Source organism: Balaenoptera musculus, chromosome 8 (genome assembly GCF_009873245.2).
Source record: "Balaenoptera musculus isolate JJ_BM4_2016_0621 chromosome 8, mBalMus1.pri.v3, whole genome shotgun sequence".
In the NCBI taxonomy this organism is placed as follows: domain Eukaryota; kingdom Metazoa; phylum Chordata; class Mammalia; order Artiodactyla; family Balaenopteridae; genus Balaenoptera; species Balaenoptera musculus.
Window position 1 is genome coordinate 99,725,360 of NC_045792.1, and position 19,262 is coordinate 99,744,621.

Consider the following 19,262-nt stretch of genomic DNA (forward strand, 5'->3'; position numbering starts at 1 on the left):
TCCTTCAAGGGAAAGACAGGAAACCGTTTCAGGCCCTGAGTCTCTTTCTGGAATCTCTGGGGCCAGGTTCAAATCAGAATCTAGAATGTTAGGATTTTAGAGAGGTGACATGTTTATGTTATGTAATGTCTCAGCAGGGGCCTGAGCAGCCCCTGTAACCAAACACCTTAACATTTCTGCAACAAAATATATGATTTTTCACACCACGTAGAATAAATAAAGACCATGGACAAGCCGGCATCATTTCAGGTCAGGAAGGCCACCCACAGAGTTATGAAAAACCCAGGGATATCTGGGGCTTCAGAATTGCATTAAAGATTGTGCAAGCGTGTTGCCAAATTGCTATTGAGAGTCAGGCCCCATGACGATCATTTTCTCTTTTAATCTCCCAGTAGCCCCAGGAGGTGGCTATGAACATCACTGCTTACGTGGACAAAGGTCACTGATGATACTAGAGTTTAGGAAAAAGAGTGCATATATGTATATGTAAAACTGATTCACTTTGCTGTACACCTGAAACTAACACAACATTGTAAATCAACTATATGCCAATAAAAAGTTTTTAAAGAAGAAAAGAAATCCAGATCCTGGTATTAAGAGGAAGAGATGGGATTCGAACTCACATCTGTCTGACTCCAAAGCCCACCTGCTTCCAACTCTGCCGAGCTGCCCCCAACCCTATGGAAGTGGCTTCTTGACTTCTCTGCTCCCCGGGACTCTGGAGTTTAGAAGCAGAGTCACCAGCCAGGGGAGTGGATTGGGAGGGCGGGATGCGGCGGGGAGTGAGTAGGTGGGAGGTCTGTTGGCTGAGCCAGACCCTCACCCCAAAGCAGTGGGTGCTGGTTGCCAGAGCTAGAATGCCCACCTCAAACCTCTGCAAAGCTTCCCAAGGGTCCATCATACTTTGGCATTGACCAAACATTCAGCTGGCTCTCTCCTTGCCCCAGTTTGAAGGCCTCTTTAGACACCGGAGGGGGAGACGCTGACCAGAGATCTTACCCGTTGCTGGGGTTCAGGGACTGAGAAAGCAACGATGTCTTCCCAGCATTTAAGTCAGAGCTCGAGCACTTTTGCAAGGAAGGATAGGGAAGCCCTGTGGTGTCAGGCCACTGGTGGGGAGAAAGGGTGGCATGGAGAGTGGTAGGTCACTGCCCCACATGATCTCTCCTCTGAGCCCGCTCACCCCCTGGAAAGGTATAAGTTAGATCTCCCAGGTTGTTTGGCAAAAGCTTGGATATTTCCTGCTCTCCATCATGTTCTCATCCTTGAGAACTCCTACGCATCCTCTAAAGCCCCTCCCAATTGTCAGAATGATTCCCTCTCACCTCTACCCTTCCCAGAGCACTTTATTCTGACCCCTGGGATAGCACCTCTACCTGATCATAATCAACTCTGAGTATATCTTCGTCCTCTACCATGGCTTGGGGCCTGGCACAGAGCCTGGCCAAGAATGAGGAACAAATGAATGAAGGAAGGAAGGAAGGAATGGCACCTCCCTGACTAAGGGCTAAGATAGGCAGAAGCATGAAAGATTTTGAGCCACTTCAGAAATGCCCTAGACGTGACTTATGGAGGGGAGTGTGGGGTGACCATATCGCCAGAGAGCTGGGAAGTGGGCTTGAATTTAGAGAGACCAGAAGTTGAATTCTGGTTCCACATCTTAGTAACTGTGGCCTTGGGCAAGTCGTTCAAGTTTCTTACCTGGAAAACTGAGACTTCAGTGGGCCCAATGGAGAGTCATAGGAGAGTGCGTGCTGTATGTAAAGCAGGGACACACACCTGCTACCTCCTCCCAGGGAACCCAAATTTACTTCCTGAACTTGAACTCATGGGCCTGGTTGGCCTTGTGGCCGTTGGCTGCTGCCGGCCTTCAGCTGCTAATGACACAAGGCGGCCGTGCAGATTCAGGCTGAACATCCCCCGTGCCTCCCCAGCTTCCCCTTTGAACCTGGATTTGGGCCTGGATTTGTTTAGAGAGAGGAGGTGGGTGGTGAGAGGGGAGGGGCCCCTTGGAGCTAATGGGCACAGCTGCTGAGCCAGGGTTGGTCCCTACACACTAGGAGACATTCTGGTCCCATCCTGAAGTCCCACCTGCTTGGGAAGGGCTGTGTTTCCTTCCTAGGAGGAATGATGATGACTTCCAACAGCTGCTAGATGCCTGACGTTAAGGGGGCCCTTCTCTTAAGGGGGCTTTCGGCCACCTCAGGAAGTTGTCAGTATCACCCCTGAGAGCTGGGGGGATTTTCACCCCTTGCCCACACTCAAGCTTCATTCACCCAGAAACTGCTGCTCCAGCAGCTCTCGGAGACTTCAAACCAGAGTCACTCCTGAGAGCCGGTGGGTGGGGACGGGCCCCCTGGAAAATCCTGCGTGGCCCAGCAGAATTTCAGCTTCCACTGAAACCCAGAAACCCAGCCCTGCCCTTCGCACAGAGGCCAAATTCTGGGGGATTTTATTCTTAAATTTCACATACTTGAGTTTCTAGTTTAACACAGCAGGCCCTGTCCTGCCTCCGGGCCTTTGCATGTGCTGTACCCCCTACCCAAAATGCCCCTCTGCCTTCTCTCACTTGTGGAAGCTGCCTGACACAGTGGAAAGAGTGAATCTGGGGAACATGCTTGGATTTGAATTCTGGCTCTTTCACCACCAAGCTCTGTGACCTTGGAGTAGCAACAATTTCTCTGAGCCTCTTTGTCAGTTAAATGGGTTTCATAATAGCACTTCCTCACAGGGTCATCATGATGCTTCTGAATGACGTCTATAAAGCTCTCTGTTCAATAAATATGGATCTGCTCCCTCTGCCCCAATGAAATGTTCCTTGACCCCAAGCCCTGGCCCAAAGGTCACCTCTCTTGCAGTAACTTCCTGAACAGGTGTAATCAAGGCAGCCCAGGAAACCCTTTGTCTGAGTTCAGATCCTGCTTTGCCTTTATTTATTTATTTATTGGCTGCATCCGGTCTTCGTTGCGGCACGTGGGATCTTTCGTTGCGGCACGTGGGCTTCTCTCTAGTTGTGGCGAGTGGGCTCCAGAGCACGTGGGCTCTGTAGTTGTGGCACTCGGGGTCTCTAGTTGTGACGCGCAAGCTTCGTTGCCCCGTGGCATATGGGATCTTAGTTCTCCGACCAGGGATCGAACCCGCGTCCCCTGCATTGCAAGACGGATTCTCTACCACTGAACCACCAGGGAAGTTCTCCTGTTTTGCCTCTTATGAGCCTTGTTGTTCTGGAAAGTTCCTCCACACCTCTTGGACCCTAAATTTCCCCATTTGTAAAGTGGGGATAATAATACCTTCCTCTGAGCATCATGATGGAGATGAAAGAATTTAAAACATTAAAAACCCATGTAAGCACACAAGACTCATTGGCAGGGGGCATTGATATGACTCAAGCAATTTACAAAGGCTTTTTCACATATGTTGTCATTTTAAAAAACTGTTGTTTTCATTTTCAACACTAAAATTATATATAATGTAAATAGTACAGAATTTAGCAACTACAGGAAAACAAAGAAAGAAATTTACCTGTAACGGTAACTGTTGTTACCACCCTGTTATAGAATCTTCCAGACGTTTTGTTAGAGAGAAATATTGAAAAACACACAGAAGTACAGAGAGTGTTTCAACAACTCCTAGGCATCCCCACCACCCAGATTTAAGAAATGTTTACATTTTTGCATATTTGCTCAGATCTATTTTAATAAGGAAGAAAACCATACAGATGCTGCTGAAATATTTCCTTATCCCTCCCTCCCCAGAGCACTCACGCTCCAAAGTGTGGTGTGTGTACCCTTCTTTTCCATGTTTTTATACTTTTATTACATAAAAATGTATCAATACCCAACAGATAGTACATGTGCCATATTTTCTATAAATGGTATCATATTGGATGTATTGTTCTGCAGCTTACTTTTCTTGCTCAATATATGTTTCAAAGATCTATCCAAGTGGATAGATATAGATCTAGTTCATTCTTTTAACAAAATAATTCAGTCTATAAATATAACATAGTATCATTAATTATTTCCTGGTGATGAACTGTTAGATTACTTCCAATTTTCTTTGATTACATACACTGCTGCAGTGACAATCCCTGCGTATGTCTGCATGTGTACTTGCCAGCAAATATTTTTCTAAGCTATATATAGAAAAGTAGTGTTCTGGAGTCAAGATATCATCATCCTCAACTTTATGAGGTCTCTTTGGCCATTTTTCTATGCATTGTATTTACAAGAATATGATCATCCTGTGTATCTTGTTTGTAATCTTTTACTGCCTATTCCTCATATGCACACACATCTATCACATATATACATTTGTGCTTGTTGATTCTGCAGGATCTTCTTCGCTACTTACTGGGGCTAGGTATTGGATTTTTGTGTGATCTTTTTTTTTTTTTTTTTTTTAATTTTATTTATTTATTTATTTATTTATGGCTGTGTTGGGTCTTCGTTTCTGTGCGAGGGCTTTCTCCAGTTGCGGCAAGCGGGGGCCACTCTTCATCGCGGTGCGCGGGCCTCTCACTATCGTGGCCTCTCCTGTTGCGGAGCACAGGTTCCAGACGCGCAGGCTCAGTAGTTGTGGCTCACGGGCCCAGTTGCTCCGCGGCATGTGGGATCTTCCCAGACCAGGGCTCGAACCCGTGTCCCCTGCATTGGCAGGCAGACTCTCAACCACTGCGCCACCAGGGAAGCCCCAAGATTTTTGTGTGATCTTGTTTCAGTCCTGTGAGGTTTTTTTTTTTTAATTTTTATTTTTTTTATTTTCCTGTGAGGTTTTTAAAGGACTTGTGAACTCTTAGTCTCTTTTTTTTTTAAATTAATTAATTAATTTATTTATTTTTGGCTGTGTTGGGTCTTCGTTTCTGTGCGAGGGCTTTCTCTAGTTGTGGCAAGTGGGGGCCACTCTTCATTGCGGTGCGCGGGCCTTTCACTATCACGGCCTCTCTTGTTGCGGAGCACAGGCTCCAGATGCGCAGGCTCAGTAGTTGTGGCTCACGGGCCCAGTTGCTCCGCAGCATGTGGGATCTTCCCAGATCAGGGCTCGAACCCATGTCCCCTGCATTGACAGGCGGATTCTCAACCACTGCGCCACCAGGGAAGCCCCTTTTTTTTTTTTAATTAATTAATTAATTTATTCATTACTTTTGACTGTGTTGGGTCTTCGTTTCTGTGCGAGGGCTTTTCTCTAGTTGCGGCAAGTGGGGGCCACTCTTCGTTGCGGTGCGTGGGCCTCTCACTATCGTGGCCTCTCTTGTTGCGGAGCACAGGCTCCAGACGCGCAGGCTCAGTAATTGTGGCTCACAGGCTTAGTTGCTCCGTGGCATGTGGGATCTTCCCAGACCAGGGCTCAAACCCCTGTCCCCTGCATTGGCAGGTGGATTCTTAACCACTGCGCCACCGGGGAAGTCCCTCCTGTGAGGTTTTTTATACCTGTGAGGTGAGGGAGGCAAGTGGGGCATATGAAGAGATTTGCCCAAGGTTTCCATAGTAAGGAAGAAGCTGGTTTTCAAACCCAGGCTTGTTCAGTTCCAATCTCATGCTCTTTCCGCTACCCAAGACCTGGTAGACGGTTCTACGCAATCCAGATGCTAGGGCCCCATCCAAGACCTACTGAATCGGAATTCTAGAAGAGGAACCTGGACGTCCACCTCCTGCACGCAATGGTCTGAATCCTTACGGGGGGATCAAGAAGATGGGGCTTGTAAAAGGCCAGTGTCTCTGGCCTGCTGGGCTCACTTGGAGCAACTCAATCATGAGTTGCTCATGAATCTCTATGCTTGGTGGTATCCCGTCTTACCATCTGGTAGCTGCAAAGAAGGTAGAGTCTGGCATGGGAACCTGAGCAAGCCTTGGGGCCAGGTCCACAGGAGCCTTTGCTTTTAGAGGAACTCCTGTTACCATGGCAACTGCAGTCCACATCTCATCTCTAGGAACGCTGGATGCCATGTTTGTAGTGCCAAGGAAGGGAATAGCGAGTTGTGAGTGTGAGGCAGCTCTGCTAAGCTTCCTAAGAAAGACGGGGAGGCAAGAGGAAAGAAGGCAGCTTTGGGGGAACTGGAATTGTCCCTTTACAGAGAAAACTGAGGCACCCTCAGAGCCATCGTTATGCCTGGGATGAATGAATAGATACATAGTCAATGGCCAACTGCCCTCCCATGTCCATTCAGGACTGAACAGGAGAAAGTGGGGTGGGGGGACATAATGGCAGCGGCCATGTACCACGTCCTAAGCATGTTACATATGTTATCCATGCACCCCCTCAAAGCGATCCAATGTGGCTTATGTATTATGCCCAGTGCCAGGTTAAAACTGAAGTCTAGCAGGGCTCAGTGACTTTCCCAAGGTCACACAGCTAGTGATCGACAGAGATGGGTTCGGATCACTATTCTGTCTGTCCCCAAAGTCTCCGTTCTAAATCATGAAAAAAGAATTTCCTGTTTGTTTCCAGTTTGGCTATCACAGATAAGTTTACTATGAACATGTACCTAAAATTCTTTATACGAACATATGGTTTCTTGTTCTAAATGAATGACTGTACCCATTTGTATTCCCATCAACAGTATGGGAGCAGTCCAGTCCCCCTGTATTCCTCACCGGTACTTGGTTGGTATGATCAGTACTTTGAGTATTACCTGTCTTTTTTTTTTTAATTTTATTTATTTATTTATTTGTTTATTTATGGCTGTGTTAGATCTTCGTTTCTGTGCGAGGGCTTTCTCTAGTTGCGGTGAGCGGGGGCCACTCTTCATCGTGGTGCGCGGGCCTCTCACTATCGCGGCCTCTCTTGTTGCGGAGCACAGGCTCCAGACGCGCAGGCTCAGTAATTGTGGCTCACGGGCCTAGTTGCTCCGCGGCATGTGGGATCCTCCCAGACCAGGGCTTGAACCCGTGTCTCCTGCATTGGCAGGCAGATTCTCAACCACTGCGCCACCAGGGAAGCCCCTACCTGTTTTAAAAGTGTGGAGATGTATCTCACTATGGTTTGATTGCATTTCCCTAATGATTCATGATGTTGAACATTTTTGTGCTCACTTGCCAAGTGTATGTCTTCTTTGATTAAATGTCTGTTCTTTTATTAGTAACTGAGAAGACAATAAAAAAAACTTGAAAATAAAAAAAAATTTCCCAAGAGTGACACCTGTGAAGCTGATGCATTGGTGCTGGGAAGGCTGTGGACCCTCCTACTCCCGGGGTCATCCCATGTGCGCTTACTTCCCTAATACCTGCTCCAGGCCCCAGCACGTGGTACAAGTTCAGCAAGTGTTAATGGAATTGAATGCAGAACAGCAATAGACTCTTTTCTCAGCTTTCAGGAAAACATCACTCACACGCCCTCACTTTCCTGAGCAGGAGAGTAAGACGGGGAGTTCCAGAAACAGATCATACCCCAAAGCCGGTGGTGTACCTTGATTTGATCTTTGAGTTTCCTCTCACTGCAGATTATGAACTGCTGTCTTTTACCTCCCCTGGGTTTGGTGATGGGAAGGAGGGGAATTCAATCTGGCACATAGGGAGGAGGTCATGCAGGCGGGCATCCTCTGTTGTATAATATGGTGACAAATACAAGCTAAAAAGTCTGGATTTCTCTGACCTGCGTGACTGAGGACCTTTGGGGCTGGGACTCTTGAAGCCTTTGTCATCACTTTTCTCTGTCAATCACGTGCTGCTTTAGCTTGGGCTGCTATAGCAAAATACCATAGACTAGGTGGTTTAAATGTTTGTGGCTTAAACAACAAACATTTGTTTCTCACGTTTCTGGAGGCTAAGAAGTCCAAGATCAAGGTGCCAACAGCTTCTGTGTCTGGTAAGGGTCCTCTTCCTGGTCTGCAGACAGCCTCCTTCTTGCTGTATCCTCACACGATAGAGAGATCTTATGTCTCTTGCTTTTTTTTTTTTTTCCATCATGAGGGCTCCACCCTCATAACCTCATCTATCCCAAATTATCTCTCAAAGCCCCCACTTCCTAACACCATCACAGTGGGGATTAGGGCTTTGAATATGAATTTATTTATATAAATATGAATTTTTGGGAAGACATACACATTCAGTCCATAGCCTGTGCATTGAGTTTTCCTTGTGCCCCTAAGCCCTTCCTAGGTATGATGAGAGAGAATGAAAACAAACAAACAAAAATCCTGTAAAATAAATTAAATAAGCCTAAGACACCAAGTTGCTGACTTTCTCTTGGGTTCCCGGGGGGAGAAGTCAGACCAACCTTCCTGGGTTTCGAAAGTCCCCAGTGGGTACAGCCTGGTCTAGTCACGTAGCCATCGATGCCGGTCACCTCTGGAAGCGAGGACCACACTGTCCAACCAAGCCCCCAGGACAGCCTCAGTCTCTGCGACAAAATAAACTCAACCTAACCTCTCCAAGTCCCTTCAAAGGCAGGACACAGCTATTCCCTCTGAATCAAGTCATAAGTTATTTGTGCGAGCCAGTGCTATGCTTCTTTCCAATTTTAATGGAATTATAGACTGTTTGTCTTTTCTTTCCAGTTGTTTTAACAATTGCTCTCCATCGAGTTTGGGACTGCTTGTACACACTGCTATATTTAAAATAGATAACCAACAAGGACCTACTGTATAGCACAGGGAACTCTGCTCAATACTCTGTAATAACCTAAACGGGAAAAGAATTTGAAAAGGAATAGATATATGTGTATGTATAACTGAATCACTTGGCTGTACACCTGAAACTCACACAACATTGTTAATCAACTATATTCCAATATAAAATAAAAATTTTAAAAAAAAGCATCTCAGAGGTTTACTGTTCCACTAAAGATCACTAGCTATTAGTAAATGAAACTAGTATTACACTTAAAAAAAAAATTGCTCTCCATCAACAACCTCAAGAGAGTCTTTCAAAGAAAAACATTCACTGTAGTCCCAGCACCCTCCCACTCGGGGCTCCTCCCCATAAACTCCCTGGGGCTATTAGTCCTTGACTCTTCCAAGCAACCCGTTTCTCCTCTGGCCTCAGAACTGAAGCAAGGGGGCTCAGGGAGTGCCGGAGCCAGCCTGTGTGGGAGAGTTGGTGGGGAAGGGGTGGAGCAGCTCCTGGCTGGGCTGCCAGACCTCATCTTGTCCTTGTTGTGGGGATGGCGGGCAGAATGCCATCTCAGGGGCTCCTGACCTAGGGAAGGACGGCTTCCTCATGGCTGCGCATCTTTAGAGTCAGGGCCCTTTTGGGAATTGGTCCCTGGGGCTTGACTGAGTGCTGAGTTGCATCACCCTTGGAGGTGGGCTATCTAAGTTCAGGGCTGGCTGAGTGTGGTAGAGCTGGAAGGAGTTTGGAAGACCACCCGGGTTGTCAGAGCTCCCTGCCCCTAGCGTTTGGCATGGTCAGTCACTGAACCAGAAACCAGGATGTTGGATTCCAACCCAGTGGAGTAGAGTGGTTAAGAGTGTGGGTTCTTGAACCATGCAGCCTGGGTTCGGATCCTAGCTTTGCCATTTTCTTGCTGTGTCATCTTGAGCAAATCAGTACTAAACTTTTTTGCACCTTGGTTTCCCCACTTTGTGGACTTGCTGTGAGAATTAAACTGGTTAATTCATCTAAAGTATTTTTAAAAGGCCTGGTATGTAAAAGTACTGAATACATGTCAGCTATATCGCTGAGCTGTGCCAGGAGGTTGTGGTGGGTACTTGGCATGCCTTGGGGCCTCCCCTTTCCCCATCAGAGCAATGGGAAGAATCACAAAGTCCTTCCCTTATCTCTCTACATTTTGGACTCAAGACGCCTGAGATGGATAACGGCTCCCATCGGTGTGGGATGGAAATAGGACACTAGTTACCCATCTGGTTGTCTCCCAAATGTCCATCTGCAAACTGGGAATGGCAGTCCAGTGCCCACCCAGTGTATCTCAGGACTAGGGGCCAGTGGATGTTTCTGGACAGCTGCCCTCTTTGAATATCTGGGCCCCAAGCTAGAGCCTGGGAGGCAGGTCCTCCTGGGTTCAACTAGCCTTTATCATCCTTGCTCAGGACATGAAAGGCTGGTCTGCATGAGCACAATTCGTGGTGGTCTCCCGGCCAACAGTCCCATGCCACTCCCAAAACTTGTGGGCACTGCAGTTCCTGGGGCCTGGTCCCAATCCTGGAGTGGGGGCACACCCCACCCCTGCCCCGGCAGTGCCCTGGAGCAGCAGCTGGGCCAACTTGGGAGGCCACTGCACTGGGAGTCTGTGGGCCTTGGGGTACACATGGGACGCTTAGAATTCAGTGGGACTGACAGCCACAAAACTGCTCATAAAAAAAATACGTAATCACCTGTGGCTGGGGTCACAGAGGAAAAGCCCAGGGTACGATGAGAAGCTAGAACGAGGCATTGAACTTGGGTCCCTCTGGGTCCTGGAAGACCTTCAGAAGCTTAAAGCCAAGGCTGGGGCGGGAGCCCTGGGGAGAGAGAACTGTGTATCCTGCTTCTATCACTGAACCTTGCAACACGGTCTTCCCCTCACATCCTTAAAAACTCTTGGTAAATTTTGTTTTTTGCAAAATTTTTAACATGCTGTGTTTTCCTAACCAATTCTTCGATCCCTTTTAGACAATTCAGTTGTCTCCTTGTCTCCAGTTTTGTTTTTGTTTTTTAACGATTAGAAGCCACGTGGCCGCAGGCTTTTTGTCTAACAAGGCAGCCGCTTAGGGCGCCCCGGCTGCACCATCTCTCTTAATCCTCACGGCAAGCCCGCAACGTGGGTGCTTGCTGCTCCCGTTTTACAGGAGGGCCACCGAGGCTCAGAGAGGTCAATGATTTGCCTGAGTCACACAGCTAGAAAGGGGTTCCGCTAGCAAAAAGAATCGAGAACTTTCCAATTCCGACGCGTGGACGCTAACCGCTGTGTAGTGTGGTATTCTGGATCGTTTCTTTAGGATAGGTTCCCAGAAGCGGAATTACCGGATCAAAAGGGGCTGGTTTATTCTTTTTTGTTTTTAAGGCTTGTTGACACACGTGCTCACAAACACTTTGCACTGATACTAAGGAGAGAAAGATGAGCTTCTGGCCGATGCTGCCTGCCACGCTTCCCACACTGGTTCTTTTGGTGGGTTCCTCCCCCCACAGTTCTGTAGCCCTGCTCCACCGTGCCTTCCCCTCTATACAGCATCTCTGCATCCACCGTCCACTGGGTGAGCATCTACTATGCGCCTACGTGTTCCTCGGCACACCTGGTGGAGCCAGGGCCGAGGGTGCCCTCAGTGGCAGCTGATGTCTATCTCACCCCCATATGGGTGTGTGGCCAGGCCGGCATTCCACAGCCCCTACAGGGACCTGAAACTCTCCCTGCCAGCCTTGCTCTGACACTGGGCCGGCCAGCTGGGGCCTTGGCTGGGAGAACGCCTCCCTTTCCTTCAGTGTCTGTGCCTCCTCCCTCCCTGTGTCTCTCACCTTCCAAAAGCTACGGGGAAATCCCATGGGCCTGGGTGACCCAGGAAGGGGACGAGTGGCCCATTTTCTTGGGCTCCTGGCAAGGTGGCTCTGCAGTGCTTTCATTTTCCCCATGCTCTGTCTCCTTCACTTCATCTTCCCCTGGCATCTTCCTCTTGATGCCTTAGCCAGCGTCCTGCCCCACTCTGCTTGGGACCAGCCTAAAAAAGCTGCCACCTTCCTTGGGGGGGCTGGGTGGCTCTCCCAACTTCTTTTTCCTCCCAGTCAGAAATGCTCCCCGCCCTCCCTTGTCCCTCTTGGTCCATAACTTTCCAGAATGTGAGGCTCAACCCAAGATGGTTTTCTGGGCACACAGGAGAATTCCAAGTGGTAAATGAACTGAGCATTAAATAACACTGAACAAAGAGGTAAAAAAGGTATTTAATTATTTTATTTTCAATGCTCTGTCATCCTCAGAGATCATCTGATCTCCTCAAAGAGTCTCTATTTGAAGATGACGTGTCTTTCAATATTTCTAACTTGGCTTTATTTCTAGTATACTTATTTTTACAATTCCCTTGTATTGTAGGCAAGCAATACAAAAAGCCCATTTATCTTATTATCTTTTCTAGTTTTTCTGCATATCTACCTCTGTACCTAATCGTTTTTTTTTTTAAAGGAATTCCTTTATTTTTATTATTTATTAATTAATTAATTTATTTATTTATTTATGGCTGTGTTGGGTCTTCGTTTCTGTGCGAGGGCTTTCTCTAGTTGCGGCAAGCGGGGGCCACTCTTCATCGCGGTGCGCGGGCCTCTCACTGTCGCGGCCTCTCTTGTTGGGGGGCACAGGCTCCAGACGCGCAGGCTCAGTAATTGTGGCTCACGGGCCTAGTTGTTCCGCGGCATGTGGGATTTTCCCAGACCAGGGCTCGAACCAGGGCTTAAACCAAGTCCAGGACACTTAAGTGCAGGTCACACGGCCACGGAGCTGGCCCTGCTCTGTCCTTCCCTTGAAGCCCTCCTTTTTTATGGGGGGTTGCCTTTTTTTGGCTTGCAGGATATTTGTTCCCCGACCAAGGATTGAACCCGCCCCCTTGGCATTGAAAGCGCAAAGTCCTAACCACTGGACCGCCAGGGAATTCCCACCCACCTTTCTAATTTACCCATTTTCGTAACTTGGTCTGTGTTCTTCCATACTTTCCTCCATGTTCACATAATCATACCAGTTCGTAAGAGTGGTTTTTTGGCAATTGTTTTACAAAAGTTGTATCATATTGTATTTTCTTCTTTGTATCTTGCTTCCTTACTCAACAGAGCATGGAAATCCCTCCAACTGGTATAAACCTATTTCATTCTTTATGAAGGCTGCATAAGATGCCATGCTGTAAATAGACCATATTTATTCTGCAACTTTCCCAACAGATGGGCATTCACTCTTTCCAATTGTTTGCTGTTCAAAAAACTGCAATGTATACTTTTACATTCGGGCGTCTTTGCGTCGTAAAGCAAGTTCACAGGATAGGGTAAAGGCTCCTTTTCAAATAAATTTGTTGCAGCAAAAACGAGAATTAAATTTATAGAAAGGTGTGAAGCACAGAGCCAGGAAAAGGCAGTAACAAGGTCTGGGAAGCGCCGATCCTGCGCTGGGTTCTCTGGGAACCGAGGCCTGGATGGAAGGAGGCTGAGAGGTAACTTCTGTTCCTGCGCACGGAAGTCAAAACACAAAAGCCAGTCTCCCTTGTGGGGATAGGGGACAGGAAAATGCCTCTGACACAGAAAACAAACCCTTGAGTATATCTGGTATCAGTAAACTGCCTCGGCGATGGCTGCCCTTGGAGCTGGCGGCCCCTGCTCACTCTTTCATTCATTCAGTCAATCAGCAAACACTGTGTTGGGCGCTCTGGGGTATGGGGCTGACCCGGCCTTCGGCCCTGCCCTCCAGGGTTTTCTGATCTGGCAGAAAACATGTGTGCCTTTATGCATGAGAAATAGTTTCTCAGACCAGAGACAGGTATACAGAGGCATGCAGAGACCCCCCACAGACACACAGGCAGTCACAACAACATACACACTCACATATACACGCAGAGACATACACATAATGGTACACACACTGTCACAACCACATACACACACACACCCCACAATCACACACACACGCACCGCAGCCAGCACCCCAGTCCCTCCAGCCGCCTCCCCACCCCAGCACAGGGAGAAATAATAACAACTGCACAGGAGCACTGGGACCATTGCTGTGGGAACCGGGGTTCTGAAATCCTAACTTGGGAGCATTTGAATCCTCGCTCTGACTATGACATTAGCTGCAGAGTTTGTGCTCTGAATTCTGAGTCAGTTCCCATTCAGGGGGTGCGGCTGGGCAGCCAACTGGGGAGTCGGTGAGGACAGGCAATTAAAGGCTTGATTACTTCTGTCTGAGTGAGGGAGTAGCCCAGTTGGGTGCTTGTAGGAGAGCTGTGTCTGCAGGGGTGTGTGTGTGTGTGTGTGTGTTTGTGTGTGTGTACGCTCATCTAGGTGTGAGTCCATGGAATATTCTCAGGTGAGGCTGAGAATGTATACCAGTCATGCCTGAATCTTCAGCCCCTGCAGCAGTCAGGCCAGGTCAGGCTAGGCTGTGATGATAATAAGTACATCTCAAAATCTTCATGGCTTAACACTAGAAAGGCTCACTTCTTGCACAAAATTCAAGGTGGGTCAACGTCCCCCACCACCTTGTCTTTGCATTGGGAACCCAGGGCCTCTAATTTGGCCACAACAGAGCAGGAAGAGATGGAAGAGGCTCACTGCCTCTTACCCACCTTGGTCCAGCAGTTGGGTACACATCCTTCTGCCTAGACGTCAATGGCCCCAACCTAAGGGCAGGAGAACCCAGAAGTGTAGAGGAGCTCCTTTATGAGCACTACGGTCCCAGCCATATCCCTCCTTTTATGTTTCTGCCAACCGAAATATCCCTGCCCGGCATGGATCCAATTCCTCGGAGACAGTTCAAATCCTGGCTCTGCCACTTGCTAGCTGGGTGGCTTCAGGCCACGTATCAGCCAGGGTCCCAACAGGAAACAGGTGGCACGCTCAAAATAGGAGTTTGAAAGGGTCTTATTTAGAAAAGGACTATTTAGAAAGGCTAATGCAGTAACCAGGAGCTCGGAGCAGCTGAGCTGTCATCACCCTGAGCCTGAGGAGACAGGACCACAGAGTGGTCATTGAGACCCGGAAGGAGAAAGTCAAGGAGAAGTGACCCCGTGGAGAGGACCAGTGACCTTCAGATGAGGGACACAACCTGCCCAGGGGATCCCACCGGGAGGGAACCAGGAGGATAAACACCACGACTTCACGCTCTTCCTTCCCTCCTCTCTCTGCTGGGGCTCCCCATTGGCTGAGCCCAACAGAAGCCCAAGTGCCCTGGAAGATGCTGATTTAGTCGAAACAGGTCAGCCTCCCAGGGCAAAGTGGACAGAGTCTCTGGAGGGACGAATGGACACAATCTGGCACAGTCAATTGATTTCTATTCTCTGGGCCTCCCTTTCCTGATTTCTAAAAAGTGGATGCTAATACCTACCTCACCTTGTTCTTGAAGGAAAATGGAATAACATATGCAAAGACCTGGCATATAATCGGTCCTCAGCCAATGTTAGCTTCTTAGTGTCTGAAAGTACTTCAGAGTCCAATGGTTCCCAGCTCAGGATGCTCCAATTACCCTAAAGTCTGGTATGAATTTCTCAGACAAATTTTCCAAACCGAAAAGGTTTTTCCTGATAATAAGTCCCATTTTTGAGCTTCTTCTGTATGTGAAGTATTTTACAGGTATTGCCTCCTTTTAGACTCACTAAACTTTTGTTAAGTGTTATTGCCAACAAACTGGGACTCTGGCCGAGAGCAGTTAGTAACCCCTCCATGATCGCTCAACCAGTAAGTGGGTCTGGCCCCAAAGCCACAGTTGTTCCTCTCTGTTCTCCTCTGATTTCTGAGGATGCGTGCACGATTAGTAGATGAAGTGCAGAATGCTGCAACTCCAAAGCTTGAGAATTTCCCTACCCCGAAAGGAGGTAAGTGCACCCAAGGTCAAGGACCCTGTCCTACCAGAGGTCCCATGTAGCCACAGAAGGCTCCAGAAAGTGCCCCCTACCCTTCAAGGCACCTGTGTGCCCTCCAGGCCTGAGCTCACTCACCCACCATGGCTGTTGCTGGTTAATTTCAGGTCACCCAAGTCCAGCCCCATCTGGCCAGCCCAACACCACCAGTGAAGAGAGCCAGCTCTCGGAGCCAGGTGAGGAAACAATCTTGCGGGGCTCACAGTCAGCTTTCTGAGACCAAGTAGGTGGTCTGTTGGGGTGATGGGAAAGGGAAGTGGGTTTTTATGGTACCAGGGAGGCTCCCTGACTTCAGACAACACTTCTCCTTCCTGACGCAATGCCTGAGGCTCCACCACTAGATTCTCTTTGAGATCTTAGCGCCACCATCTTTGGGAGGCCACTGATCAAAGGTCAGGCACATGTGGGCAAGGTATTCAGCGGGCATTTAAAGGGGATTTGTTGAGAACAAGCTAAAGGACACTTGGTAGGAGTGGTGGGGTTCCATCAGATGGGTCCTCAATGAACTCAACAGATATTTAAGGACCTACTCTGTGCAAAGTTGTGTGCAACCCTGGGCAAAAACAGGAGGTGATTCCCCAAGGAGGGGCTCTGGGGAAGGGGGAACCACCATCCACTGAGGCCGCCCATCTTCAACCCCGTCACCAACCGCATGTCCATCCTCCAAGGTTCCGGTGTCACAATGGCAGCCTCCATGGTCGTACCCTCAGAATAGCGGAGGGGCCTTGGAGGGGAAGCATGGCACCCACAGTAGCGGGGGAGAGGGCCTCTCGACCCAGAACCCTGCCCTCCTTTCACACAAGGGTGACTCTGGAGACAGAGGCAAGAAAGAAGTGTTTGTGGGGACGGGACACCCCAGGGCTAACCCATCCTAACCTCCAGTCACCTTCGGCCTTACCTTCTCCTGTCTCTAAGGAGGACCAAAAGGTCAGGGGATGAGGCAGCCCAGCCCCATTTTGCAGACTGGAAGGCTGAGGCTCAGAGCGGGTAGGGTATGGTCCAAGGTCACGCAACAGATCAGTGGTGGGACCCTTGGCAGCTGTCCGCCTCCACCTCCATCCCTGAGGTCGGCAGAATCCGAATCAGCCGAGGCTCAGCTAGGGTCTGGCCCTTCCAGGGGAGCGACTCCAGGTCCGCCTGATGAACGGTAGCAGCCGCTGCAACGGGACGGTGGAGGTCTGGTTCCGGCAGTCCTGGGAGCCCGCATGCGGGGCACTCTGGGACCTCCGCGCCTCCGAGGCCGTGTGCCGCTCGCTGGGCTGCGGCCGGGCGGAGCCGCTGGAACAGCCCGCCCTGCCGACCCCGGCGCTGCCGACCCCGGCGCTGCCGCCTGGTGCAGCCGCGGGAAACGCCAGCTGGGCCCCGAATACCACGTGGGCCCTGGCGCCCACCGTCCAGTGCAGCGGCCCCGAATGGCAGCTCTGCAAGGTGGTGGAGCACGCGTGCAGCAGCGACGAGAGGCCGGTCCAGGTCACCTGTGCAGGTACGAGCGGACCAACCCGCTCCCGCCGCCGGGCTCCTCCCTGTCCTACCTCCCAGTTCTTCGGCCACTGCCCCCGCCTCCTGTCCCCAGCCCTGGCCACTGGACCCAAGTCTCGCCCTCCAGACTTCTACCCCGACCCACCACCGACGCAAATACAATTGGTTCCCTCACCGGAGGGCTGCAGCGCCTCTACCCCTGGTACAGAAATATGCCAGGTTCCCAGGATCTCTTAGCACTGCCGCCCCCCAGCCCCGAGACCTGCTCTTCAGGCCCCGCCCACCCGGTCTCTTGCCCCACCCACCCGGTCTCTTGCCCCACCCACTAGTCTGTCGCTCAGCCTACCCCGCCCGCCGCCCTGAGACGATTCCTCAGCACCGCCCACCAGGTTACTAGCCCCTCCCAAAAGGCTCCCAGCCCCTCCCACTAGGTATCCAGCACCGCCCCTGGGTCCCCAGTCTTGACCAGTTCCCCACCTCCGCCCCACCCCAGGTCCACAGCCCAGACAGGCAGTGTTCCCCAGTCTTGCCCACTGGGTTACCCGCCCCTCTCACTGGGTCCACAGCCCCAGGCACAACAATCCTCCCCCCCACTTCCCTTCCTCTCCCTCCTTCCTCACATCCACAAACCCCTTCTCCTATCCCCAGAAAACCTCGATTTGAAATTGGTGGGTGGTGGCAGCCCGTGCGAGGGCCGCGTGGAGATGCTGGAGCACGGACAGTGGGGTTCGGTGTGTGACGACACGTGGGACCTGGACGATGCCCACGTGGTGTGCCGGCAACTGAGCTGCGGCTGGGCGGTCCAGGCCCTGCCCGGCTTGCACTTTGCCCCTGGCCATGGACGCATCCACCGGGACCAAGTGAACTGTTCCGGGTCGGAGACCTACCTGTGGGACTGCCTGGGGCTGCCGGGAAACGGCTACTGTGGCCACAAGGAGGACGCCGGCGTGGTGTGCTCAGGTCAGTGGGCGATGCTGAACCACGGTTATCCAGCACTTACTGTAGGCCTGCTGGGCGCCAGGCCTGCAGTTAGTGCTGGAGAGATGGTCCCTGCCCATGGGAGGTCATAGTCCAAGAGGGAAGATGAGACCCTGACAAACATAATCCAGGAGAGAGGGTGGCAAATGCCTTAAGAAAGGAAGCCAGGTAGAGTTAAGAGACAGCAGGCAATCCAGAGCTGGAGGGCTAAGCCTGCCCACCTCCTGGAGTAGGTGACATTAGAGGTGAGGCTTTTTCTGAGCGGGAGTTGGTCACCTGGTTCAGAACAGCAAGAGAAGATGGAGGCTGGGAGGCGCTGTGGAGGCTGTCGGCAGCCCAGATGAGGACGGGAAGTTCTGGAGCCAGTGCTCCTCTTTATGTGCCCAAGAATGCGGAGGGAGGCAGGTCTCGCCCAATGTACCTTCTGATTCAGTAGGTCTGAGGCAGGGCTTGAAATTCTGCATTTCTAACAAGATCCCGGCTGATACGGAAGCTGCTGGTCCAAGGACCACATCTGAGCAGCCAGGATGTAGACAGCAGCAGGGTCAGCTGGAGCAGGTGGGGCAGATGAGAGGAGGGATGCAGAGACAGTAGGGAGAGTACACAAGATCTGGAGACCGACTGGCTCTGGGGAGTTTGCATTTGTGGGTCGGGGCTGGTGGGGGTTTCGGCCCAAAGGATCCTGACCTGACTCTGACCCCCCCCACCCCCTGCAGAGCACCAGTCCTGGCGCCTGACCGGGGGCGCTGACCCCTGCGAGGGGCAGGTGGAGGTATACTTCCGAGGGGTCTGGAGCACAGTGTGTGACAGTACGTGGTACGAACCAGAGGCCAAGGTGCTCTGCCGGGACTTGGGCTGTGGGACTCTGGCCCGGGTGCCCAAGGGGCTGCCACACTCCCTGTCGGGCAAGATGTACTACTCATGCGAGGGAGGGGAGCCCACGCTCTCCGAGTGCTTCTGGCGGTTCAATAACTCCAACCTCTGCAGCCAATCACAGGCAGCCAGGGTCCTCTGCTCAGGTATCCCTCCTCCCCCCAACCCCACTCCCCCCCACCCCCAGATTTGGACCAGGAATTGCAACTGAATCCACAGCCTAAGAACTTATAGCCCAAGGACTACAGCTTGGGCTAGATCAGGAATGGCAAATACTGGCATAAGAGGGACCATTGCCCTTCCCATGCCCAGGCAGACATTACTGATTAATCAGGGCATTCTTTTCCCCAGATCCTTGACTCAGTCCCAGAATCATGAATCCAGTCTTTGTTAAGGCATTATTATATGCGAAGCAGTGTTCCCTATTGACTGGAGCCGGCTCAGGAGATAAAACCAA

General features: G+C 50.5%; 1 protein-coding gene across 1 annotated transcript in view; it reads left to right on the forward strand.

Moving 5' to 3' along the window:
- CD6 (CD6 molecule) overlaps positions 1-19,262 on the forward strand; it is a 41,283-nt gene that overhangs the window by 13,752 nt on the left and 8,269 nt on the right. Inside the window, exons 2-5 of the mRNA XM_036861057.1 lie at positions 15,583-15,651; positions 16,593-16,958; positions 17,603-17,914; positions 18,649-18,951. Of these exons, the coding sequence (XP_036716952.1) occupies positions 15,583-15,651; positions 16,593-16,958; positions 17,603-17,914; positions 18,649-18,951 (1,050 nt within the window). The remainder of the gene's footprint in view (positions 1-15,582; positions 15,652-16,592; positions 16,959-17,602; positions 17,915-18,648; positions 18,952-19,262) is intronic.